This window comes from Galeopterus variegatus, unplaced genomic scaffold, assembly GCF_000696425.1.
Source record: "Galeopterus variegatus unplaced genomic scaffold, G_variegatus-3.0.2 Scaffold1245, whole genome shotgun sequence".
Classification (NCBI taxonomy): Eukaryota; Metazoa; Chordata; class Mammalia; order Dermoptera; family Cynocephalidae; genus Galeopterus; species Galeopterus variegatus.
The window spans coordinates 35,561-58,510 of NW_007727356.1; the positions used below are offsets into that span (position 1 = coordinate 35,561).

General features: G+C 41.4%; 1 protein-coding gene across 3 annotated transcripts in view; it reads left to right on the plus strand.

Moving 5' to 3' along the window:
- Nucleotides 1-22,950, plus strand: part of DIS3L2 (DIS3 like 3'-5' exoribonuclease 2) — a 370,978-nt gene that overhangs the window by 9,760 nt on the left and 338,268 nt on the right. For all 3 annotated transcript variants that reach the window (XM_008575848.1, XM_008575846.1, XM_008575847.1), the window contains exons 3-4: nt 8,250-8,303; nt 17,574-17,675. In XM_008575848.1, the coding sequence (XP_008574070.1) occupies nt 8,250-8,303; nt 17,574-17,675 (156 nt within the window). The remainder of the gene's footprint in view (nt 1-8,249; nt 8,304-17,573; nt 17,676-22,950) is intronic.

The following is a 22,950-nucleotide window of genomic DNA, read 5'->3' on the forward strand; positions in this document are numbered from 1 at the left end:
GTATCTTTTGTTCCTTTCTTTCTGATTTACTGTTTGCCTTCTGTATTTGTTGGTTTCTTGGAGTGGTAGATAAATTTTTTTTTCTCTTTATTGTTAGCATTTTTATTTTACTAGTGGGTTTTGTTTTTTTCTGGAGTATTCATTGCAGTCGTGGTGGTTTTTCAGGTATCAAACCCAGTACTCCCTTGAGAATTTCTTGTAAGGCTGGCCATGTGGTAGTGAACTCCTGTAGTTTTCGTTTGTCTGAGAAATATACTATTTGTCCTTCATTTTGGAAGGATAGCCTTCCTGGGTAAAGTATTCTTGGCTGGCAATCTTTGTCTTTTAGTATTTTGAATATATCATCCCATTCTCTTCTGGCTTTTAGGGTTAGTGATGAAAAGTCTGATGTAAGTCTGATTGGGGCTCCCTTACAGGTGACTTGATGCTTCTGTCTTGCAGCTTTTAAGATTCTCTCTTTGTCTTTGAGTTTTTTTTTTTTTTCCCTTTTTGTCTTTTTTTACTGACCGGCAACAGGATCGCAACCCTCGGTGTTGCGCCCTCACCGCGCTCAGCCAGTGAGCGGGAACCGGTCTCCAAATGGGATCTGAACCCTCGGTGGGAGCGCCGCCGCACTCCCAAGCAGCGCACTCTCCAGTGCGCCACCGGGTCGGCCCGTTTGTCTTTGAGTTTTGCCAGTTTGACTATAACATATGTTGGAGAGGACCTTTTTGGGTTTAATATGTTTGGGGATCTTTGAGCCTCCTAAATCTGAAGATCTGTGTCTTTCACTATACCTGGGAAGTTTTCTGCCGTTATTTCATTGAATATATTTTCAATGCCATTTCCTTTTTCCTCCTCTTCTGGAATACCCATGATTCAGATATTTGAGTCTTTTATCTCTCTTAGATTTTCTTTAGTGTTTTTAATTCTTTTTTTTTTTGTCCGCCTGTGTTATTTCAAACAGCCCATCTTCAAGGTCAGAAATTCTCTCTTCTGCTCGTTCTATCCTGCTGGTTAAACTCTCTGTTGTGTTTTTTATTTCGTTAAATGAATTCTTCAGCTCTGCAAGCTCTGCTACATTCTTTTTCAGAGCATTGATTTCTTTGTACTTTTCTTCTTTCAGGTCCCATGTACTTTTTCTCATTTCATTGTGTTGTCTAACTGAGTTTTCTTGTATCTCATTTAGTTTCCTTAGAATTATTGCCTGAAATTCCTTGTCAGTCATTTCAAGGACTTCCTGTTGTATAGGATCTAGAGCTTGAGAGTTATTATTACCCTTTGGTGATGTACTTTCTTGATTTTTCATATTTCTGGTATCTTTCCTTTGGTGTTTAGTCATTGTGGCACGGGATTTCATGGTCCACTCGTGTAACCCTAATGTCTGGCTAGGTTCCTGCCAGGAGTGCCAATTTGGCACAGCTGCCTCGGTGCCTGTGGGCAGGAGGCTCAGGCCTCTCTGGGCCACAGGGACTGGCCTAGTCTGGGAGTCCTGCAGTGGTACCTACCTGTTCCTATGTGGGTGGCTTGGGGACCTGTGGGCCCGGTGGCTGTAGGGCCTCTCTGGGTGGTGTGCGCTGGCCTGGGCTGGGGGTCCTGCAGTGGTGCCTACCTGCTCTGGCATGGGTGCTTCGGGGGGCAGATGGGCCCGGCAGCTCTCCAGGCCTCTCTGGGGGCCCTCTCTGGGTAGCGTGCACTGGCTTCTGATTCCCCTTGATATTTTTGACAAGGCCTCCGTTGAAGGGAAGTTGAAGCTGCATTTGGATATTTGTCCATACATTTGCTGTTCATCATTTGGCCCACATGCTGAACTCCATTTCATCTACAACTTTCATGGCCCTCCACTTGCTTCATGTATGAGGACTCTTTGTGCCTCTCCCATCCTCATCTCCTGCCACTCTCTCCTCTATTCACCCTCTAAAAACTATGCTCCTTGGTTCCTGTCTGACTTTGTACATGCTGGTTCTGGTGATTGAAATGCTTTCTCCCATGATCTTGATGTAGTTGTGCTTGTCCTATAGGTCCTTACCTAAATGTTACCTCCTTTGAGAAGCTGCACTTTAATTCTCCAAGCAGAGTTGGCTGTTACCACTTTCCTGGAGCCGACTGTTTTTGTTTACACTTTATTCTAAACCTATTACATTTCTTGACTTTTATGTTTTCCCAAATAAACTGTTCATTTCCTTGATGGCAGGGCCATGTCTTATTCCATGGGTTAGTGCAGTGCTTGGCATTTGATTGATGCTTAATAAATTTACATTGGGTAAATATTTACAGGCTGAATAAAAGATACTTTTTTTTGGGGGGGGTGCCTGGCTGGGATGGGGTAGATATTGTCTTTTGAAGAAGAATGAGGGGAATCTCAGTTGTTATTACTTGAAAGATTAGGTGAAGGTAATATTCTGCAATGTATTAGTATTAGTTTTTGCTCCCATTTAATTTTTGCTTTGGGGGGGGTGCCTGGCTGGGATGGGGTAGATATTGTCTTTTGAAGAAGAATGAGGGGAATCTCAGTTGTTATTACTTGAAAGATTAGGTGAAGGTAATATTCTGCAATGTATTAGTATTAGTTTTTGCTCCCATTTAATTTTTGCTTTTGAAGCAACTCTTTGTTGACATTAAAACAAAACAAAACAAAAATATGATCAATATAATAACTATCATTCCCAGGAGTGTGTAAATGATTCCTCCTGGCCTGTGACATCATGAGACTCTGTAGCCAGAGCCCCCCCACATATGAGAACAGTTGTTCTTTGCAGATGGGGAAAGGAATGGGTTCCAGATATGAGGTCACTGTGTGAAATATACAACACTGTAAATAAGATTTTCATAGGCAGAGAAACAGAGTCCATCTGCTTTCTGATATAAACTTTCTGTTTACAGGCCTTGCTGGATAAGGTAAAAAGCTAGACAAGAAAGGATATTTTAAATGCTGTTTGAGAAAATTAAGCTTATAAGATATACTTACAGATACTTGTTAACTTTTGTATTCAAACTTAAGTATATTGTGACCTCCTTTCTTCTCTCATCCAGAGAAGAAACTTTTATTGATAGATATTAGGGATATTTCTAAAATAGAAGTAGAATAATATTTTAATTTTGTTTTTAGTGCCTTGACTAATAATAATTTGACATTTCATTTGTGTTTTGCCATATGTGGAGAAGAGGAGACCACCGAGACCAAAGAAATCTTTTATCTATGTTTGAAACTGACTAGTAATAACATATGATCATGTATATGAAGTTTTGAAGTTTTTAAAAAATAAACAAGTTCTCACATTGAAGAACATATGTCATTTCTCTTTACATAGGTACAGTATTGGAAAGTTGTTTTAGGAAATATTGGGCCAAATGAGAGAGTATGGGACAGACATGCCTGGAAGGGGCTCTGGTTTGGTGTGATGACCAAGATGACATAGGTATGAAGATGGTAGAATTGGCTGCTTCACATCCCAGGTGATGCTTTAGCTAATGGAACTTCAGGCTAAGCCCCCAGAGCTGTCTCAGGTATGATGTCAAAGTCCTTTTAGAATAGAATTTTGGTGTGAAGTTGTTATTGGACCTCTCAAAAAATCCTGGTCCAGGAAGACAGAGGACAGGCTGGGCTAGTTTCTAGGATCTTCACCATTTGTTAAGAGTGAAATTAGCTGTAGAATACTTGAGTATGAATTAAAGATGAGAAGAATAGAGGTGACACTACTCTGGAATCCCCAGTTATTTAGAATGGAGAGATGATATTCATACTATTAATATCAGGGGTGATGGGAGAACTTCCAGTCTGCAGACATTCATTAATTAATTAACTGAAAATGTTTCTTGACTGCCAACTAAATGCCAAGCATATACCAGTGAGTAAGATAGGCAAGTCACTGGCAAGGTAGGCAAAAACAACTAAAGAAATACAGAAGAAATTAACATACTGTGATCATTGCTAACAGGATGAGAGATAAAGATGAGAGAGAATAATTAGGGGGAGCTGCTTTACATAAGGTGGTTAGAGAAGGCCTCTGTAAGGAGGTTATCTCTGAGTTGAGATCTGAAGGGTGAGAATGAGTCAGCCATTTGAAGAATTAGGGAAAGAATATAAGCAGACAGATCAGCCAGTGGAAGAACAGCAAGTAGAAGAAGGCTTAGTGTTTTTAAGGAACAAGAAGGAAGCCTGTTGGAACATAGTGAGCAAAGGGAAGTATAATGTGGGAATAAGTGGGAGAGTCAGGCAGCAGCTAAGTTAGGTAGGGTCTCTATGCTGCATTGGAGAGTTGGGTTTTATTCAAAGAACAATGGGAAGTCACTGAAGGGTAGTAAGCAGGGGAAGAAAATGATCTGATTCATGCTTTAAAAACATCTCTCTGGCTATTGTGAGTGAATAGACTAGAATAGAAGCTAGGATACCACTTAGGAAGCTATCGCAGTAAACCAGGCAAGAAAATATGGGAATGTGAGCACGGTTGATGGCAGTGAAGATGGAGAGAGGTAGATGGATGTGGAGCTAGAACTGACATGACTTGCTGTGGATTAGATATGGCAGGTGAGGCAAAGGCCGGGATCCGGTGTGACTCCCTAAGTTTTTGAGTTGAGCAACTGGATGGATGTGTTTCCATTAACCAAGATAAGGAAGATTGAGGGTTTTGGAATGTGCTGATTTTGGGGGGGCAGTGGGGGGAGATGGCATAAATGAGTGAAGGGGCCCTGGTGGTGACTACGGCAGAGAGGCAGTTCACAGTAGTTAAGAGCATGGACTCTGGAGCCAGACTACCAGGGTGTGAAAGTAGGCAATTTGCTTAACCTCTCAGTGCTTCGGTTTCCTCATCTGTAAAAAGGAGGATAGTAGTATCTACCTCATAGGGTTGCCATGAGGGGTTAAATTAGTTGATTTATATAAAGCTCGTAAAACAGTGTGTGGCATGTAGTATACCTGTATAAGTGCTACTTGAGGTTGTTTTTATTATTATAGAAGGAGCATCTGTTAACTCGGGTGATTGCTGCCATGTGAAGATAGCTGTCCACAGCTGTTTGGTCTTAGGATTTTTCAAGAAATTCCGGAAATACATATTTTTATGTGTGAAATTCCTCAGTTTTAAGCATTGTTAAACATCCTGTAAGCCAGATAAAACATGTTTGTAATTGCCGAGTTAGACTAATTAGCCCAGTTGTGTGGTATTTTTCTACAGTACCATTCAGCTCTGTGGGTGTGGATGGGGGGAAGGCAGATAGTTGGGGTCAGTTGAGCGGGAGGCTCTCCTGGTTGAGTCTAAGAGGAAGAGGGGACCCAAGGCTCAGGGTTGCAATGACAGGCCGTGGTAACTAGGTGGCCAAGGGAGGGAATAAACATAGGAGGAGGACCATGAGTAGTCAAATTGTGGTTAGGACCGTGGGTCAGGGAGACTGAAGAATTGCTGAAGTAGGGTTTCTACTGTAAGTGAACAGGAAGGACAGAAGGTTGTCATCGGAAAGGGTGATATTTGATTTTTTGTTTTTGAAGGTAGTGGAACTAGTAGTGATGACAGGATACAGGCGGTGAACATGGGCGAGAATGGCTGGGGTGGGTGGAGGAAAGAGTAACTAGAGTGACAGGCTAGGGTTGCCTGTCATTGATATGGATGTGAAATCCCCAAAATGTTTATGGGAGTGGGGTTTAGGGGGAGGCAGTGTGCGTAAGTCAAAACATTAGTGAATTAGGGCTGTAAACAGAGGACACATCAAGGAGTTATAGCAGGAGCCAATGAAGTGAACGTCAGAGGGTCTGGGGTTTAAGGGAATGGAGGAAAGAAATAATTTTAAAGTCACAATGGAGAAGCACGGAGGAGATATTCATCTTCCTGGTCTCTCAGATATGTGGGATTTGAGAGAGCAAATAGACTTCCTTTTAGAGACTCAAGGGAAGTGATAACATCAGGGGACAGGAAGATTTCAATTAAGGCCAAGGAGTTGCAGGAGCATTCAGAGAAGACATAGACGTTATAGGATCCTCAATGATCAAGTTCAGGCCTAGGAAAGGGTTTTAGGAAGAAGATGAGGGAAGGGGGAGGGGTTGAGTCAGGTTAGAGGATGGCTGTAGAAACACTGAAATGAAAGTCTTGGACTTCTGTAGGTGAGTAAGACAGAACATCTGCTGGAAGTCTCTTTTAGTTAAAAGACCATTTCTTGACAGGCTTTACTGCCAGCTTCTTCTGTCAGGCTGTAGGAATGACCCTGGAAAGCTACATAACTGTTGGAGTTTCTTCTGTTGGAAAGTGTGATCTGTGCTCTCTCAAGGGGTCTGTTCCTGAAGTCCAGTTTTTAAGAGTTATGCTCCAGTCAAATTCACAAATGCTGTTCTGGAACAAGGCTTTTATCCTTCCCTGTATGCTTTTATATGTTGAGAAGTTTGGGATAGAGAATCAAGAATAAAATCTCTAACTCCCTTTCAATATTTTTTCTTTTAAATAGAACCTAGATGCAGCCCTGAGCAACCTATTTTCTCCAAGTCGAACTTTGGCCTCTGAGTGCTCTGTATTTAAAGACACTTTCAAACCAGAAGGCATTCTCATCTTTATATTGCTTCATGTGATAACCATTCACTGACCTTGAAGGGATGATAGAAGAATAGAAATTGGGGGTGTGTGTGTGTGAAGAAAACTTAGGCCAGAAGAAAGTGCCAGAAATCAGAAAATGAAATTGCGAGAGATTTAATTTCAGTGAATATTACTTTCATTTGTGTGGAGTCTCTTCCTCTTACTAGGCTGTAAGCTCTACGAAGGCAGAGACTGGCTATTATTACTCTCCATTGGATCCCCTATCACTTAACATAGTGCCTGTTATGCTCATCAGGAATTATTTGTTGAGTGAATGGGTGAATATTTAGGATAAATGTAAGCTTTTTTCCTCTCTCCCTCAACAAGAAACAGCTGTCTTAGAAGTGAATTTGCTGAGACACTCTTAACAAGGGACTGGCCTCAGGGAGCTTTGCTAACCTTGTCTCCCGGCCCCTCCCTCTGATGGGGAAGAGTGAGTGTTTGCCGTCTCAGCCACTTCTGCCAACACAGTGTCCTCTACTATACTTTTGATTTATCTGCAGTTTTGCTCTTCCATCAAGAACCAGGTCAAACACCATCTCTGAAGACTTTCCTGGTACTACGACTGTACCCTCACGTACTGTATTCTTCATGTTTTCCTTTAAAGCAAGAACCAGCCTTCGTTATCATTCTCTCCCCCACATTGTCTCAGGGTCTTGAACATAGTCAGTACTTAGTAAATAATTGTTGAATTAAGTACTGAATGGTCATTTGTAGTAGTCTGTTTGGGATGTTAATGATGTTGTAAACTGTGGTGTGCACATTTGTGATTTAAACATTATACCAGTGAAAGAAAGAAACTATTTTCTACTTTATTTTATTTCCTTACCTATTTTGTTAATTTTGTATCTAAGACTTTCAACATTTTAGGGGGAAATGTTATTTCAAACACTTTTGCAAGATATCCTTTGAATCTGGCTGTTAGGAAAATAACTGCTTCCATCCATGTGTTCCAGTGGCCTGTAAATGCAGCTGGAACCTGGAGAGGGTTACAGCTTCCTGCAAGAAGCTAAAATACTGAACTGCCATTGAAGACGGCCCCCACCTGCACCCCTGTGCATAAATAGAAGCAGACCCTGATTTGGTGCTGGAATAACATGAAGTTGAAGGCAGAGTGGGTGGCCTGGCTGTTGGAGCCGTTTGCATTAAGAGCTGGTTATGGGCCATTTTGAATTATTGACTCATTCAGCTCTGCAGAGGGGCCAGAGTAAAAAAAATATGCATCCAGTCTCTTGAGGCTAAGTATCCAGATTGGAAATCGACCTATATCACTTTGAAAATTGTCACAGAAACAAGCAATTGTGGAAAGGTCTTGGAACTGGGAGAATAAAAAAGGTCATTATATAGTGAGATATCATCCCCAGATAATTTTGTTCTTAAAGTCAAGGTTAAAATTTGAAGACTAGTATATAGGAGCATCTAAAATCCCATTAGTTGTTACTTTTCTACTTTAATCTCTGTTGTTTCTCATCTTTTCCTATTCACAGCAAGATGCCAGTTTGAGCTTTCAGTTTTTGATGGAACCCTGTGTTACATACATCAGTATAAATCATGTTTCATGCATTTAATGAACAGTTCTCATGCATCTGACTTGTTTTCTAGATCAAACTGTTTAATTAATTTAAAAGCTTTTTATTGGAGAATGACATACATATGTTTTCCATTATAAATATATAGCTAGTTAGATTTTTACAGATTTTATTTTTTGTTTTAAAGGGTGTATTGAGAATCAATCCAAAGAAGTTTCATGAAGCCTTCATTCCTTCCCCGGTAAGTTCAATAACTTTATAATAAACTTAATGTCACATTTAATTTTTTGGATGTGCTCTGAAACCGAAATCATATAGTCTAACTAAAAAGCAGAGTAGTAAAACAAAATTGAGGATGGGCAAGGATTTGTTTCAAATTTAAATAAACAAAAATTGTCTTTGGTTCACAATCCCTTCTGCCAGTCCTAAAGTCACATGCCAAATCAAAGGGACAGCATTTGTTACAAGACTGCAGAGAGCAGCTGGACCTAGGCAGACTACCCACTAGTTCATGTAATTGGATGCCCTTGGTTTTTAGCTTAAAAAGATTTATGGTTTTTTCCACTGATTTAGGTTAATCTTTCCTAAACAAATATGCTATCTACTTTCGATCTACTGCATGAGCTAATCTGAACATCGTCCAAAAATAATGTGTAATGCTTTTTTTTCTGGTCAGACTTTCTTACTTCACTTTCATGCAGGTGATAGGACTTGGTACGAGGCTCTTTACCATTGGATGGTTAGACTCTTTCTTACATTCATGACTCACTTTAAGAGGCTCCCTCCAGCTAAAGCAAGTTTGCACTGACATATAACTAGCAGCAGGTCTCTGGAGAAGGACTGATTGTGCAAACTGGGAGAACAATATTCTTAAATCCCTGACCTAATTTTTCCAGGATGCCATAAATAGGATAGCTATAGAATCAGATTTTTCACAGTGGAAGAGACCATAGGGATAAACGTCTGCTTATCGATGAGGAAATGAAATACATATATTCAGTTAACATATTTCATTATGTTAAATAACACGTTTAGTGAGAGTATATGTTCAGTCATGTACTTCATGGGTGTTATTGTTACAATATTATTATTGTTGTTATTATTACAATAACATTCAGACCTATTCTCAACCTCCCTTTAGTCCTTTTTTCCCTGCCCTCCAGAAGCCAAGGATTCACATTAGCATCCGAGTTAAGTCTTAGCCATTGAATTAGATAAAAAGTACCACTGACATGTCACACATTGTTCTCTCTGAGTTACATTCTGCCCCTGTGACAGGACATGGTATATTTGTTGACGCTGGTACTTGGGTTGTAGAATTGAGGGTTAGCTTTGAGGTGGTAACTTAGCTGCAGTAGCAATTCCCTCATACAGTGGGAGTGCAGTTCACATGGGTGTTAGATTCTAGAGTTTGCTTGTAAAGTGAAAATCCTATACAGGAATCATAAAAATTACCCATGAAAATCTCTTAGGAAAGTGCCATGCTGGAGATGTATAAACCATCTCTTAATAAGTCTTTCATAACCAACGTTTTCTTCACATCAGAAAGAATGGCTGTTTCTTCAGGGGCATAACAGTCGAAGGATCTTGATTATATTAGGAGTCCTCATGTGTGAAAAACATGGATTTTTTGTTGTTGTTTTTTAATTTATTTATTGAATCAAAAGCGATTATACATATTTTGGGGGTTGAACATTGAGATATGTTGATCAAATCAATATTACTAGCATATGTATTGTTACAAATTGTAATTATTCTTTATGCCCCTTGTCCGATCTCTCCCCTTCCTCCATTCCATCCCCCTCTCCCCTCTAATTACCCTAGATTTCTTCTCTCCTTCTGAAAGAATCATGGTTACTCTCTTAATTTGTTGCCTAGATGATCTGTCCAATGCTGAGAGATGTGATTGGGTCCCCCAATATTATCATAGAGCAGATGCCGCTTCTGTCACTCTGAAATGGGCTTTGTGGAAAGAGACATCCTCTTCTTTTCTTTGACTCTGCTGGTGACTTTCCTTATGTGAATGTCCTCCAGTGGTTGGTGGACCATTTGTGCGGTGCTTGTGGTGTCTAGGCACTTTCGCGGCAGCCATGGTTATTGTGGAGGCTGCAGTGGGCCATGTACATGGAGGTGCTGTTTCTGGTATGTTCCTTGGCTCTGGCGGTATGCCGGGTTGTGGGGTGTGTTTGGTCCCCTTCTCCATGTCTCTGGTCCCTGGGCAGGCTCCGAATTGCCAGTGCCATGTGCCAGGTTGTGAGAGGTGTGTCCAGTCCCCTTCTCCATGCCTTGGGTCACCAGGTGAGACCCAAGGAGCTGGCTTGGTGTGCCTGGTTGGGGAGGAGGGTCCAGTCCCTTTCTCCATCCCCCAGGTCTCTGGGCAGGCCCCAAGGTGCTGGCATGGTGTGCCTGGTTGAGGGAAGGTGGTATGGTCCCCTTCTCCATATCCCGGGTCTCTGGGTGGGCCCTGAGGCACTGGCATGCCTGGTTGTGGGAGGAGAGTCCAGTCCCCATCTCCATGCCCCAGGTGGGCCTGAGGCACTGGCATGGTGTGCCTGGTTGTGGGAAGGTGGTCCAGTCCTCTTCTCCATGCCCCAGGTCCCTGGGTGGGCCCTGAGATGCTGGCACAGTGTGCCTGGTTGTCAGAGAGACGTCCGGTCCCCTTCTCCATGCCTTGGGTCCCCAGGCGGGCCCTGAGGCACTGGCATGGTGTGCCTGGCTGTGGGAGAGAGGTCTGGTCCCCTTCTCCATGCCCTGGGTGCCCAGGTGGGCCCCAAGGCGCTGTCCTGGTGTGCCTGGTTGTGGGGAAGAGGTCTGGTCCCCTTCTCCATGCCCCGGGTCCCTGGGCAGGCCTCGAGACACTGGCTTGGTGTGCCTGGTTGTGGGAGAGAGGTCCAGTCCCCTTCTCCATGCCCTGGGTTCCTGGGCAGGCCCCGAGGTGTTGGCATGGTGTGCCTGATTGTGGGAGAGAGGCCCGGTCCCCTTCTCCTTGCCTTGGGTCCCTGGGAAGGCCCTGAGTTGCGGGCATGGTGTGCCTGGTTGTGGGAGAGAGGTCCAGTCCTGTTCTCCATGCCTTGGGTCCCTGGGCAGGCCCTGAGATGCTGGCACGGTGTGCCTGGTTGTGGGAGAGAGGTCCAGTCCCCTACTCCATACCTTGGGTCCCCTGGTGAGCTCCAAGGTGTTGGCATGGTGTGCCTGGTTGTGGGAGAGAGGTCCAGTCCTGTTCTCCATGCCTTGGGTCCCTGGGCAGGCCCTGAGATGTGGGCATGATGTGCCTGGTTGTGGGAGAGAGGTCTGGTCCCCTTCTCCTTGCCTTGGGTCACTGGGCGGGCCCTGAGGCTCTGGCACGGTGTGCCTGGTTGTGGGAGAGAGGTCCAGTCCCCTTCTCCATGCTTTGGGACCCTGGGTGGGCCTGAGGTGCTGGCACAGTTTGCTTGGAAGTGGGAGTGGGGTTCAGTCCCAGAATCCAAGCCTCTGGTTCCCAGGAAGGCCCCAAGGTGCTGGTGGTGTGCCTGGGCCGGAACTAATTTTTTGTCCTTTGCTTCTAACACAGGGGAACTTCCTGTGGGATCCAGTACTTGAGTGTGTGGTTGTTTAAATTGCTGCTTTGCTACTGTTTCCCTAGGGAAGGCTTTTTGTGCAGCTCAGCGTTTAATAGTTGACATAATAGGTACTTCCGTCTCTCTAGAGACTCAGTAGATCTGTGTTCTGTAGAATCTCTGATCTGGGCCTGAGTTTTTTCATCAAACTGCACCCCATGCAATTCTGTATTCCTGACCAGTCTTTTCTGAGTGGTCCTGTGTTGATTGAGGGACAGGTTGTCTGTCCTTGCTGTGTCCCAATGTTCTCCTGGTGTTCCCATCTTGCCCACCGCCCACGCTCCAAACACTTCCCATGGGACCATCCTGGTGCCGTCCCTTGCAATGACTCACCAGCCTCTGAGTGGCTCCTTTTTTCTGGTTGTTCTGGCTCCTCACTCCTATGTGGGTCTGTGGGAACCCTATTAGTGGTCTTGCTGTCCTGGGGCCCACCAAGGCCCTCTTCTTCCCTTCCGCCTCTAAGTAACTCCATCTGAAGGGCACAGCTGTGGCTTCTGCTGGCTCCTGCTCCATGTGCTCAGCAGCTCCAGCCTTAAAGCGGCCGTGGCCCAAAACACTCAGAGCAGCTTTTTCTTTCTCTCATTGTAGTTTCTCCCACCTTCATGAACTCTGTAGGTCTCCCCTCCCCTTCCCCTGAGCTCCAGTGGCCCCAGCTTGGCTGATGTTACATTTTTATAGTTGTAAATTGGTTGATTTGTGGGAGAGAGTGACGCTGGGGACCGTTTATTCAGCCATCTTGACCGGAACCCCCTTGTAAATCAAAACATGGGTTTTTAAATATGAGAATTACCCTTAATGCAGTAAAGAGTTCATTCTGAGAGGTACCTGGGAACTGAGGAGATTTCAAACCTTTCTTCTCCTATGCCTGCTGAGGTTTATGCTCATTAATGGGAATGATAAGGGGAACTACAGCATTTTGAAAATTTTACTGCTTGCTTTCTCTCACAACTAATACACAGTATGGAGTTTTCCTAGTATCAAATTTCCTAGTATTTAAATCTCTTTTAGGTCAGCTCCTAACAAGTATGGGGCCTAGGACAAAAGTACAAAAGGAGGCACACATACCTTGCATTGAAAAATTATAAATCAAACTAACAAACTATTAAGTAAAATATATTCCATGACAAATGAAGTAAATTCCTTGCCGAATATAACTCCATGTACCTGGGTTCAAACGTAGAATTCTCAGATTCAGTAGAGTTCTGTGCTAAAATGTGGCTGCATAGAAGGGGTCTGCCTCTAGCCTGCCTCTCTTCCCTTCCCAAGCCTGGTTCCTTGTCCCCTCTTGGCTTCCCTGCATTCAGTGAGGGCCCTTGAATGCACATACATGGGCATCCCCTCCCACATGTCTAAACTGTATCCATACCCCTTAGAAATACCTGCCCTATATCCTTCTGCCAAGTTCAGGGTGTGCCACTGGTTGTGGAGAAGATGCCTGTGTGTACCCTGGAAGTGGGCTTGGGGCTGATTACTCCAGGGGGTTATATCCATTTGGCCCTGGGAACTCCTTGCCTGATGGGGAGGGGTGAGTCTGAAGCAGGGCTGGGCAGAGGTCTACTAATGTGCTGGGCCTGGTTAGGTTCCTGCAAGTTAAATTCATGTAATTTACACTCCTGGTTTGTTAAAGGAAAACTAGGAAACAAAAGTACATTTAGTAATGTTTTAAAAGCTCGTAGTTGTTCTCTTACTTGAAATTGTATTCCTGGTATGTTCTTTTTAGAAATTTTTATACAGTTGTTATATTAGCACTGGTTTATTTCTGTGCCTCTTTTATTCTTGTATATGGTCCCTGATGGAGTGGTAATATTGTCTCAGAGGGTGGAAAAACAACTAAATATTTCACCTCTAGGTAATTAAGTACAGACTGTAAAAGCTACTATTAAGGCCCAATTGCACATGATTGTAGATACTCTAGTTTTAGACACTGGAGCAGTCCTACATTCTTGTTTTGTGGGGGTTTTTTAGGTCAGTTTCAGTTTTCAGAAGCATCATAGAAAGCAATTGAAGAGGGCAATAGAGTCAGTAAATTACACATAGATAAACCCCACAACCACTAGTGGTCTGGATTTCTGAGTATATGTAGCTCATGTCCATGTCAAGTATGAGCTTGTATGAACTGGAAAAATGCTCACAGGTAGATTGGGAAGTAGTATGTCAGAACCAGGGCCTGAATGTTTATCTGTACCTTGCTTAAGCTGGGAGAATAAAGACAGGAATTGATATTAAATAAGATGTGGCCTCTACTCTAGCAGTAGGAAATAGAAAGGTTTCCTTATTTATAAAATGGGGTGGGGTGGATTAAATATTGTCTAATGTTTCTCACAACTTCAAAATTCTACAGGTTTTGGAGAGACAAAAATAGAGATTTGATTAAATTATTTAGGTTTACTTTTACTCTAAAAATGGTTGTGAACTTATTCAGTGTTATTTTCTCTGCCAAAATATCTACCTAAGTCAACAGGCTAAGAACAGTGAATTGATCTTCAGGTATAAAATAATACTTTGTTTTGGGAGAACTTGACTTAGGCTCATTATAATTTCTACTGAGAGATAGTTCATTTTCATTTTCTTATGACAAATCCAAAATACATGGGATGAGTCAGGTATGTGTACCTGCTAGTCTCCTGGGGTTCTCAATACAAGTAAAATACGGAAAATAAAACCATGTGACTTTCTTTTTTTTTTTTTTTCCTTTTTGTCTTTTTTCATGACCGGCAACGGATCGCAACCCTCAGTGTCGCGCCCGTACCGGCCCGGGACCGGCAACGGGATCGCAACCCTCGGTGTTGCTCCCTGCACCTCGCTCAGCCAGTGAGCGGGAACCGGTCTGTATGTGGGATCCGAACCCTCGGCGGGAGCGCCGCCGCACTTCCCAAGCGGCGCACTATAGCAGTGCGCCACCGGGCCGGCCCCGAAACCATGTGACTTTCAAGCTAACCAAGATAATATGATGTTATTGAGATGCCTTTTTATCCTATTTGGGAATAGGATAAAGGGGGTAAATGAGCCAGATGGAAAAACCTGGTTTTTTAAAAAAGCACAGTATCTATTCTGAATTATGTTGGTGCAGAAGCTCTGCAATTTTTTTTTATGTATCTTAGGCTTTGTACAGCTGTGGAATTTATTTCTAGTCCAAAGGGAGCTATTCTGTTGCTGGGGGATGCTCTGATCATCGTGGTGTACTTGTGTTGTCCTCCCTCCTCCAGCCCCCTAAGTATTTAGTTAGATTACACCCCAGATCCTTTTATATTTCTTTTAGGGATGTTCATTATCGATCATCGTGGTGTACTTGTGTTGTCCTCCCTCCTCCAGCCCCTTAAGTATTTAGTTAGATTACACCCCAGATCCTTTTATATTTCTTTTAGGGATGTTCATTATCCATTTTTTCTGTTTTTTTCTGATGGTAGAGCAAGTCTTCTGGCATTCAGATAAAGAGCTGAACTCTTTGGCCTTAAAAAGTAGTTAAGAGGTATGACTAAACTTTTAATATTGAGTTATTCTCAAGTTTAGTATCTTTAAAATAAGAGATTCAGCAGTAGATACAGGTTTCGGGATGAATCAAGGAAGAGCTGAGTAGTGATGCAAGAGCTATAGATTTGTGTGTTGTTTGAGGTTCAACTCAGCCCTGCTTTCCTTGGTTTCTTGGGAGGGGAAGATGACAATACCATCATCTTAACATCTTAAATCCCTGAGCTGCCAAAGGGTGCTTGTAGCTGCTTACAGAAGAGTATTTCACTGCATATATTTTGACACATGAGAAGGGGTAGATGACCTCCAAACAGCTCTCTTCATTCCTCAAGGTCTGAGAGGTTGTATTGTTTTAAAAATTGCAGAAGTCTGCGATTGATGCTGATGTGCCCCACTGCAGTTGTTCACTCTCTATGTATCAGTGTATCAGCTGTCTCTCCTTTATTTCTCTCAGGAGCTCATCATGAGGTAAACTGTAGTAATTCTTTGTGGCTAACATGGTAGCTGTTCTTCAGGGACTAGGGTGGGGTCAGGTTTGGCAGAGTATGTAGGCCACAGCTGCCAGCCCATAGCTAGATGGGAAATTGAACAGAAAAACGGTTCTAAAATATCTGTAATTTTTTTCCCCTCTCTAATGGTTTGTAATTGGAAACTATAAAAAGTGCTGAGTGACTAAAATCCCATTTTTTTCTTTTCTTTTTGGTTTGGTGATTTTTGGAATGCTAATTTTGACTTAAATTTCATAGTAATAACTTTCATTCCATTGAGTGTTAAATCTTATCTATATCCAGTGTCTTTGTTAGAAAAATTTGAGTGGTGACTTTCCAGACCCTTTTGCTGTTACCTCCTATAAGAAAAATTAACATTTTAGAAAAATTAACATTTTACGTCTCTCTTATCCTTGGAAAAGGAGCACATAGTATAAACTTTTGGAAGAATAAAAGGATAAGAGTACATGTTTGTTGATGAAACATTTTGAAACTATTTAATTTTCTCATGGAACCAGACTGCTGAAGGTCTGCTTTTCCTTAACTACTTTTCCATTTAAGTGTTTTTCTGTAAAGTCATTTGGCTTATCAGGAAGATCTTAGCCCCTGTTTAAGTTAAGAAGTTCACTGGGGAGCCACACTGCTTAAAGTGAGTTGTTTCTGAGTTTGTGATTGACCATGAAGATGTCTGTGCCTCGTGTTCATGGTCTGGAGATCACCCTGCTCTTAATTCAGTGAGATAGGTGGAGTGTGAGAATGCTTTGTGAATCTCATGTTATGCCTATTTCCTTCTCCTTTGCTTTCTTCTTAGGTCTCTATAAAAGCCACCACAATTTGTTTTCTCTGCCACTTTCCTGGGGGACAATATAATTTTGTTGGTTTCCTTTTAGAGAATCCAAATCCTGCTCCTGCCATCAGTTGGTTTTCTTGGGGGATTATATGTTGTTCCTCTTCTGTTTGCTTGCCTATCTTCTATTTTTTACCCTTCCTTTATATGTACAAAAAAATCCATTTAGTATTTTAAAAAGGTATTAGCATGCTTTGTTTTATTTAAAACAAAAAAGGGATAACCTAAGAGTACTCCTTTCAGATTTTAATTATGCAGTCTCTGTTTTTTTCTTTAAAAAAAAAAAAATCTGTAGTAGATCCTTTGCTTATTTGCTGATTTTTAGCTTTCTGCTACCCTGCTCTTATGTGTTCCTTAATATTTGCATTAGTTCCAAAGAGATTGAGTTCCCTTTAGGTGTATGTATTAGTCTGTTTTCTGTCACTTATAACCGAATACCTGAAACTGGGTAATTTACAAAGAAATGCAATCTATTTCTTACAGCCTTGATTGCTGGGAAGTCATAGGTCAAGGGAGCACATCTGCTGAGGGCTTCTTCTTAGTGGAAACTCTCTACAGAGTCCTGTGGCAACGCAGGGTATCACACAGCAAGAGGTTGAGCCAGAGTGCATTCCCACATGCATCTTCTTCTCCTTATAAAGTCCCCAGTGTACTCCCTGATAACCCATTAAACCATCAATCTGTTAATCCATGAATAGATTAATCCATTCATAAGGGCATAGACCTCAGGATCCAGTTACCTCTTAAAGGCTCAACCTTTCGAATACCATATTGGCGAGTAAGTTCCAACATGAGCTTTGAAGGGGACAGACGCTCAAACCATAGCAGTGTGTTTGTGGCTGTGTACTAGTTTTCCTGTTAAGTTATGAGACTAAAAATTTTAAACCAAGGAAGTAATTTTTGGTTCTAGGCCTTGGTGAACTTACTATTGTTTTATTTCTCTCTCCAATCTAGGATGGTGATCGAGACAACTCAAACCGTAGCAGTGTGTTTGTGGCTGTGTACTAGTTTTCCTGTTAAGTTATGAGACTAAAAATTTTAAACCAAGGAAGTAATTTTTGGTTCCAGGCCTTGGTGAACTTACTATTGTTTTATTTCTCTCTCCAATCTAGGATGGTGATCGAGACATTTTTATTGATGGGGTTGTTTCTCGTAATAGAGCCTTAAATGGGGATCTGGTAGTCGTGAAACTGCTTCCTGAGGAGCAGTGGAAGGTGAGTTAATTTTTTTTTTCTAATTATAGATTTCTTAAGGCCTTTTGCATTCTATGGTGTGCCAGTGAGGTATCACAAACTGGAGGAGTTAAAGACCGCTCAGGCCCTGTGCTAAAGTTAAGTGTTGCCTAGGAAGCAGGCTGCTGAATGGTTGGGACTTAGAAGCATCTGCTAATGCTAATAGTTTGAATTGTTCTTGCTCCCTCTTTAGCAGACTGTCTGCCCTGTCACATGCCTTGCATTGGTTTATGATGTTCTTTCAGATACAAGAAAAGCTTGCATGGCCCATTCAAACTTGATACGTATTATTTTCTTACATCTTATGCTGGGAGAACTGGAAAGACAAACTCATGGGGACAGTGGCAGCCTTCACACATTTCTGCTGCCTCTACTAGAAAACTTAGGTAATACATACGTAGTTCTTTGGGGCCCAGTTTGGTGATTGGGTATCCCTTGGTTGATAAAAATAGTGTATACATTTTAAAAAACAGGGATTTACTGGCAGAACAAAAAGAAAGCTACGTACTAATACTCCCCACAAACATAGACGAAAAAATCTTCAACAGAACGCAGTTGTCCCTCAGTATCTGTGGGGGATTGGTTCCAGTACCTCCCACGATTACCAAAATCTGTGGATGTTCAAGTTCCTGATATAAAATGGCATAGTATTTTCATGTAACCTATGCACATCCTCCCATATGCTTTAATCATCTCTAGATTACACATAATACTTAACACAATGGAAATGCTGTGTAAATAGTTGTTATATTGTTTAGGGAATAATGACAAGAAAAAAAAAGTCTGTATATGTTCAGTACAGACCCCATTTTTCTTTTAATTATATTTTGATCGACAATTGGTTGAATCTATGGATTTGAAACCCATGGATATGGATGGCTGACTGTATTAGCAAGTAGAATCCATCAACATGTAAAAAGGATAATATAACATGAGCAAGTGGCTTTATCCCAGGAATGCAAAGGTGGTCTAATATTTGAAAAACAACTCTGTAATTCACCGTATTAACAAACTAAACTTGACACTGTATTTCAATCAAACATCATTTCAGTAGATGCAGAAAATGCATTAGACAGAATTCCATAACCACTGGTGATAAAAACTCACAACAAACTAGGAATAGAAAGTCAATTCCTCAACCTGATAAAGAACATCTTGGAGATACTTAGAACTAACATCATTCATAATGGTGAAAGACTGAATGAGATAAGAATGTTCCTTCTCATCCCTTTTATTCAACATTGTGTTAGGAATTCTAGCCAGTACAAAAAGGCAGTAGAAAAGAAAGTATCCAGATTAGAAAGAAGCAAATACAACTGTTTATATTCTCAGACTATATGATTTCCTGTATAGAAACTCCTAAGACATCTCCAAAAAAAAAAAAAGCCTATAAAACTAATAAGTGAGTTTAGCAAGGTTGCAGGACAGAAGGCTAATATACAGATACCAATTATAAGTCTATATACTAAGGGTGAAAAATTGGGAATTAAAAATTTTCTTAAAGTACCATTTACAATAGGATCAAAAATATGAAATGCTTGGGTAGATTTGACAAAAAAATGTGTAAGACATGTACATTAAACCTATAAAACATTACTGGGAGAAATTAAAGAAGAACTCAATAAATTCTGAGAAATACCATGTTCATGAATTTAAAAGACTTCATGTTGTTAAGATGCCAGTTCTACTCAAATTGATCTACAGAATCAGTGCAATAGCCAACAATGTACTAGCAGTCTTCTTTATAGAAATTAACAAGCTGATTTTAAAATTTGTAAGGAAGTGCAAAGGACATACAGTAGCCAAAATAAAGAAGAACAAAGTTGGAGTACATACATTGCCTGATTTTAAGACTGATAAATCTCTGATCATCAAAGCAGTGTAATATTAATGTTAGGATAGACATATGATTAATTGGAACAGAAGAGAGAATCCAGAGAAACCCAAACATAAATGATTAATTATTTTTCTATAAAGCTGCCATGGCAATTCAATGGGAAAGGATATCTTTTCAACAGATATGCTGTAACAATTGTGTAGCCGTATGAAAAAAAATGACATTCAACCTTTACCCTCATACTCTATAGAGACATTAACTTGAAGTGAATCATAGATCTGAATGTTTGTGTAAAAAGCATAAACTTTCTAGAAGAAAATATACGAGTAAATTGTAGTAACCTTAGATTTGGCAAATATTTCTTAGGTATAACAACAACAAAAAGAAACATAAAATAAAAAACATCACTAAAACTGACTTCATTATAATCATAAACTTTTGCTCTTCAATAGACACTGTTATGAAAATGAAAAGGCAAGCCACAGACTAGCGAAAATATTTGTAAAACATTTATCTGACCAAGAAATTTTATCTAGAATATAAAGAAATCTTGTAACTCAATAATAAACAACCAAATTACAACATGTACTAAAGGTTTGAACAGATACTTTACTAAAGAAGATATATATATATATTTTTTTTGTCTTTTGTCTAAAGAAGATATTATTGATGGCAGATAAGTGTATGAAAAGATGCTCAACATACTTAGTTGTTAAAGAAATACAAATTAAAAGCACAAGATACCACTACAGACTCACTAGAATAGTTAAGGTTAAAAAGACTGACCGTAACCAGTGTTGATGAAGATATGGAGCAACTGGAACTCTAATACACTGGTGGTAGGAATATAAAATGGTACAGTCACTTCAAAAAACAGTTTTGCAGTTTCTTAAAAAGTTAGGTATACACCTGTCAGATGGCCCAGTTATTCCACTGTTGAATATTTACCTTAGTGAAATGAAAGCATTTACCCACATAAGGACTTGTACATGAATGCTCATAGCAGCTTTATTTGTAATAGCCCCCAAGTTGAAACAACCTAAATGTCCTTCAGCTTGTGAATGGGTAAACCAATTTTGGTATATCCATACAATGGAATACAACTCAGCAGCAAAAAAGAAAGTGAACTGTTAACACATGCAACAATCTAGGTGAATCTCAAAATAATTATGATAAGTGAAAGAAGCCAGGAAAAAAGGATTATACTCTGTGTGATTCTGTTTATATAGAACTCTAGAAAATGCATACTTATTTAAAGTGACACAGAGCAGATCAGTGGTTGCCTGGGATGGGAATAGGAGAAATAGATTACCAAGGGACCCCAAGAAAACTTTTGGGAATGATGGATGTGTTTATTATTTGGATGGGATTGTTTCATAATAGTATATGTATGTCAGAACTTATCAATTTGCACACTTTAATTATATGTAGTTTATTGTATGTCAGTTATGTCTCAGTAAAGCTGTAAAAAATACTGAAAATGAACAAACAAAAGATGATGATTGCACAAAGAGTCTGGAGTTCCAAGGAGAGATTAAAGCTAAAGATGTAAATTTGGGAGTCATCAACATATATATGGTATGTAAAATCACATTTGTGGATGAGATCACCTGGAGACCAGAGCTAAAGTAGGGGAGAAGGCTGAATACTAAGTTTTTGGGCAAGCCAACATTTAGAGGTCGGGTAAGGAAAGTGTAGAGAGTCCTGTGCCCAAGCTGTATGGGTGCATGAATCATGGTGGCCAGATTTCAGCTGTGCCTAGTTTAGGGAAGAGGCTGATGCATTCTGAGGGTGTAGGGAGCAGAGATCCAGTGAAATATGGTCAACAGACTCAGGCTTTCATAGTCCATGTCCTCTGCTCGAATCTTGAGGGCATTTCTGGATCTACCTTGTTTGCCTCTTCATACCTATCTGCTGGAAAGAGGAAGCTTCATGCAAAGAGTCAGCATGTCTTTAGCTCTTAATCAAGAATGAGGAAGATGTTTAGTGAAATCTGTCCTCAGGAGTAACAGTAGGAGCCAAGTCCACAGAAGGCAAAGTCAGAAACTTTTGATAAAAGAGCCTATCTGCTGTAATTTGAATGTACCCCATGTATTATTTTGGCATTCCTTTAGAGTGTAGAAACTTACTTCTCAGTCAGCAGCAAACCTCCCCCAAAGCAAAAGTCTCTCTGTTTATCCTCTGGGACAGTCTAGTCTGAGTATCTTCAATGACCAGTCTTGGGGAGAGAAGTACTCTAGGGGCTAGAGTGAGCTGTGGCATCTTTCAAGTCAAAAGGAAAATAGTCTGAGTCCCTGAGTCCTGGGTGCTGGCTGAGGCCTCAGAAATGGTGTTAGAGCTTAATGGTAGAAAAGCCTCTGATGGTTTCCTTACCAGTGCCAAAGAGTTGTAAATCAGCATGCGTCAGGGGAGCTTTGGAGTCCTCTTGGCTTTGGAGGCTGCCTCCACCTTGCAAGTGGGGCAAGTTCTTTATCAAGAAGCATAGCAACCACTGTTATGCATGGGAACGGACAGCCCTGGAGTCTAGGCGGGTGGGCAGAGGGAAGTAGAGGGGGCTCAGCAGGCCAATTAATATTCAAGAGTCTGGAGAGGAGATGGTATTCAAGAGAGAGGTCTGCTGAGGAAAGCCAAGAGTAGCAGTTTCATGTCTTTGAGAAAGATGGATGTGAGGATGCCTCATTAGAACTGAGCCAATCTGGCCGGCCCTGTGGCGCACTCGGGAGAGTGCGGGGCTGGGAGTGCAGCGACGCTCCCGCCACGGGTTCGGATCCTATATAGGACTGGCCGGTGCACTCACTGGCTGAGCGCGGTGCGGGCAACACCACACCAAGGGTTGTGATCCCCTTACCGGTCACGAAAAAGACAAAAAAAAAAAAAAAAAAAGAACTGAGCCAATCTTATAGAATGGTGCTTGACTTTAACCTGCAAATGAGTCAGCTGGGGATTTAGGTAGAATGAAAATTATCATTCAGTAGGTCTGAGATGGTGTCCAAAATTGTGCGTTTCTAACAAGTTCCCATGCAGCGTTGATCCTGCTGGTTAGGGAACCACACTTTGAGTAACAAAGCTAGGGAGAAAAGAAGCAACTAGGAAGCTTAAGCTAGGGCTTAATGCTTTGGGCCCTGGATCTTAGACCTGGCTGGCAGGAAGATAATTGAGTGAGAAATGTGGACCTTAACAGTTGTGGCTGGGCCACAAAGTCCTCCTAAGAGGCTGCGTCCTGATGTTTATTGATAACATCCTAATGAACAGAGATTGGCATGGACACAGAGAAGGGCCTGGACTGGAAAGGAACCCCCTACCCTTTGAGTTGCTGGTAAGGGGGTGGTGTAGGGGAAATGACCACAGAGGGGCTGCCTTTGTGCATGCATGGGCCTTCTTAAGCTTTCAGAAGATTTGAAGCATAGAAGATGGCCCAGA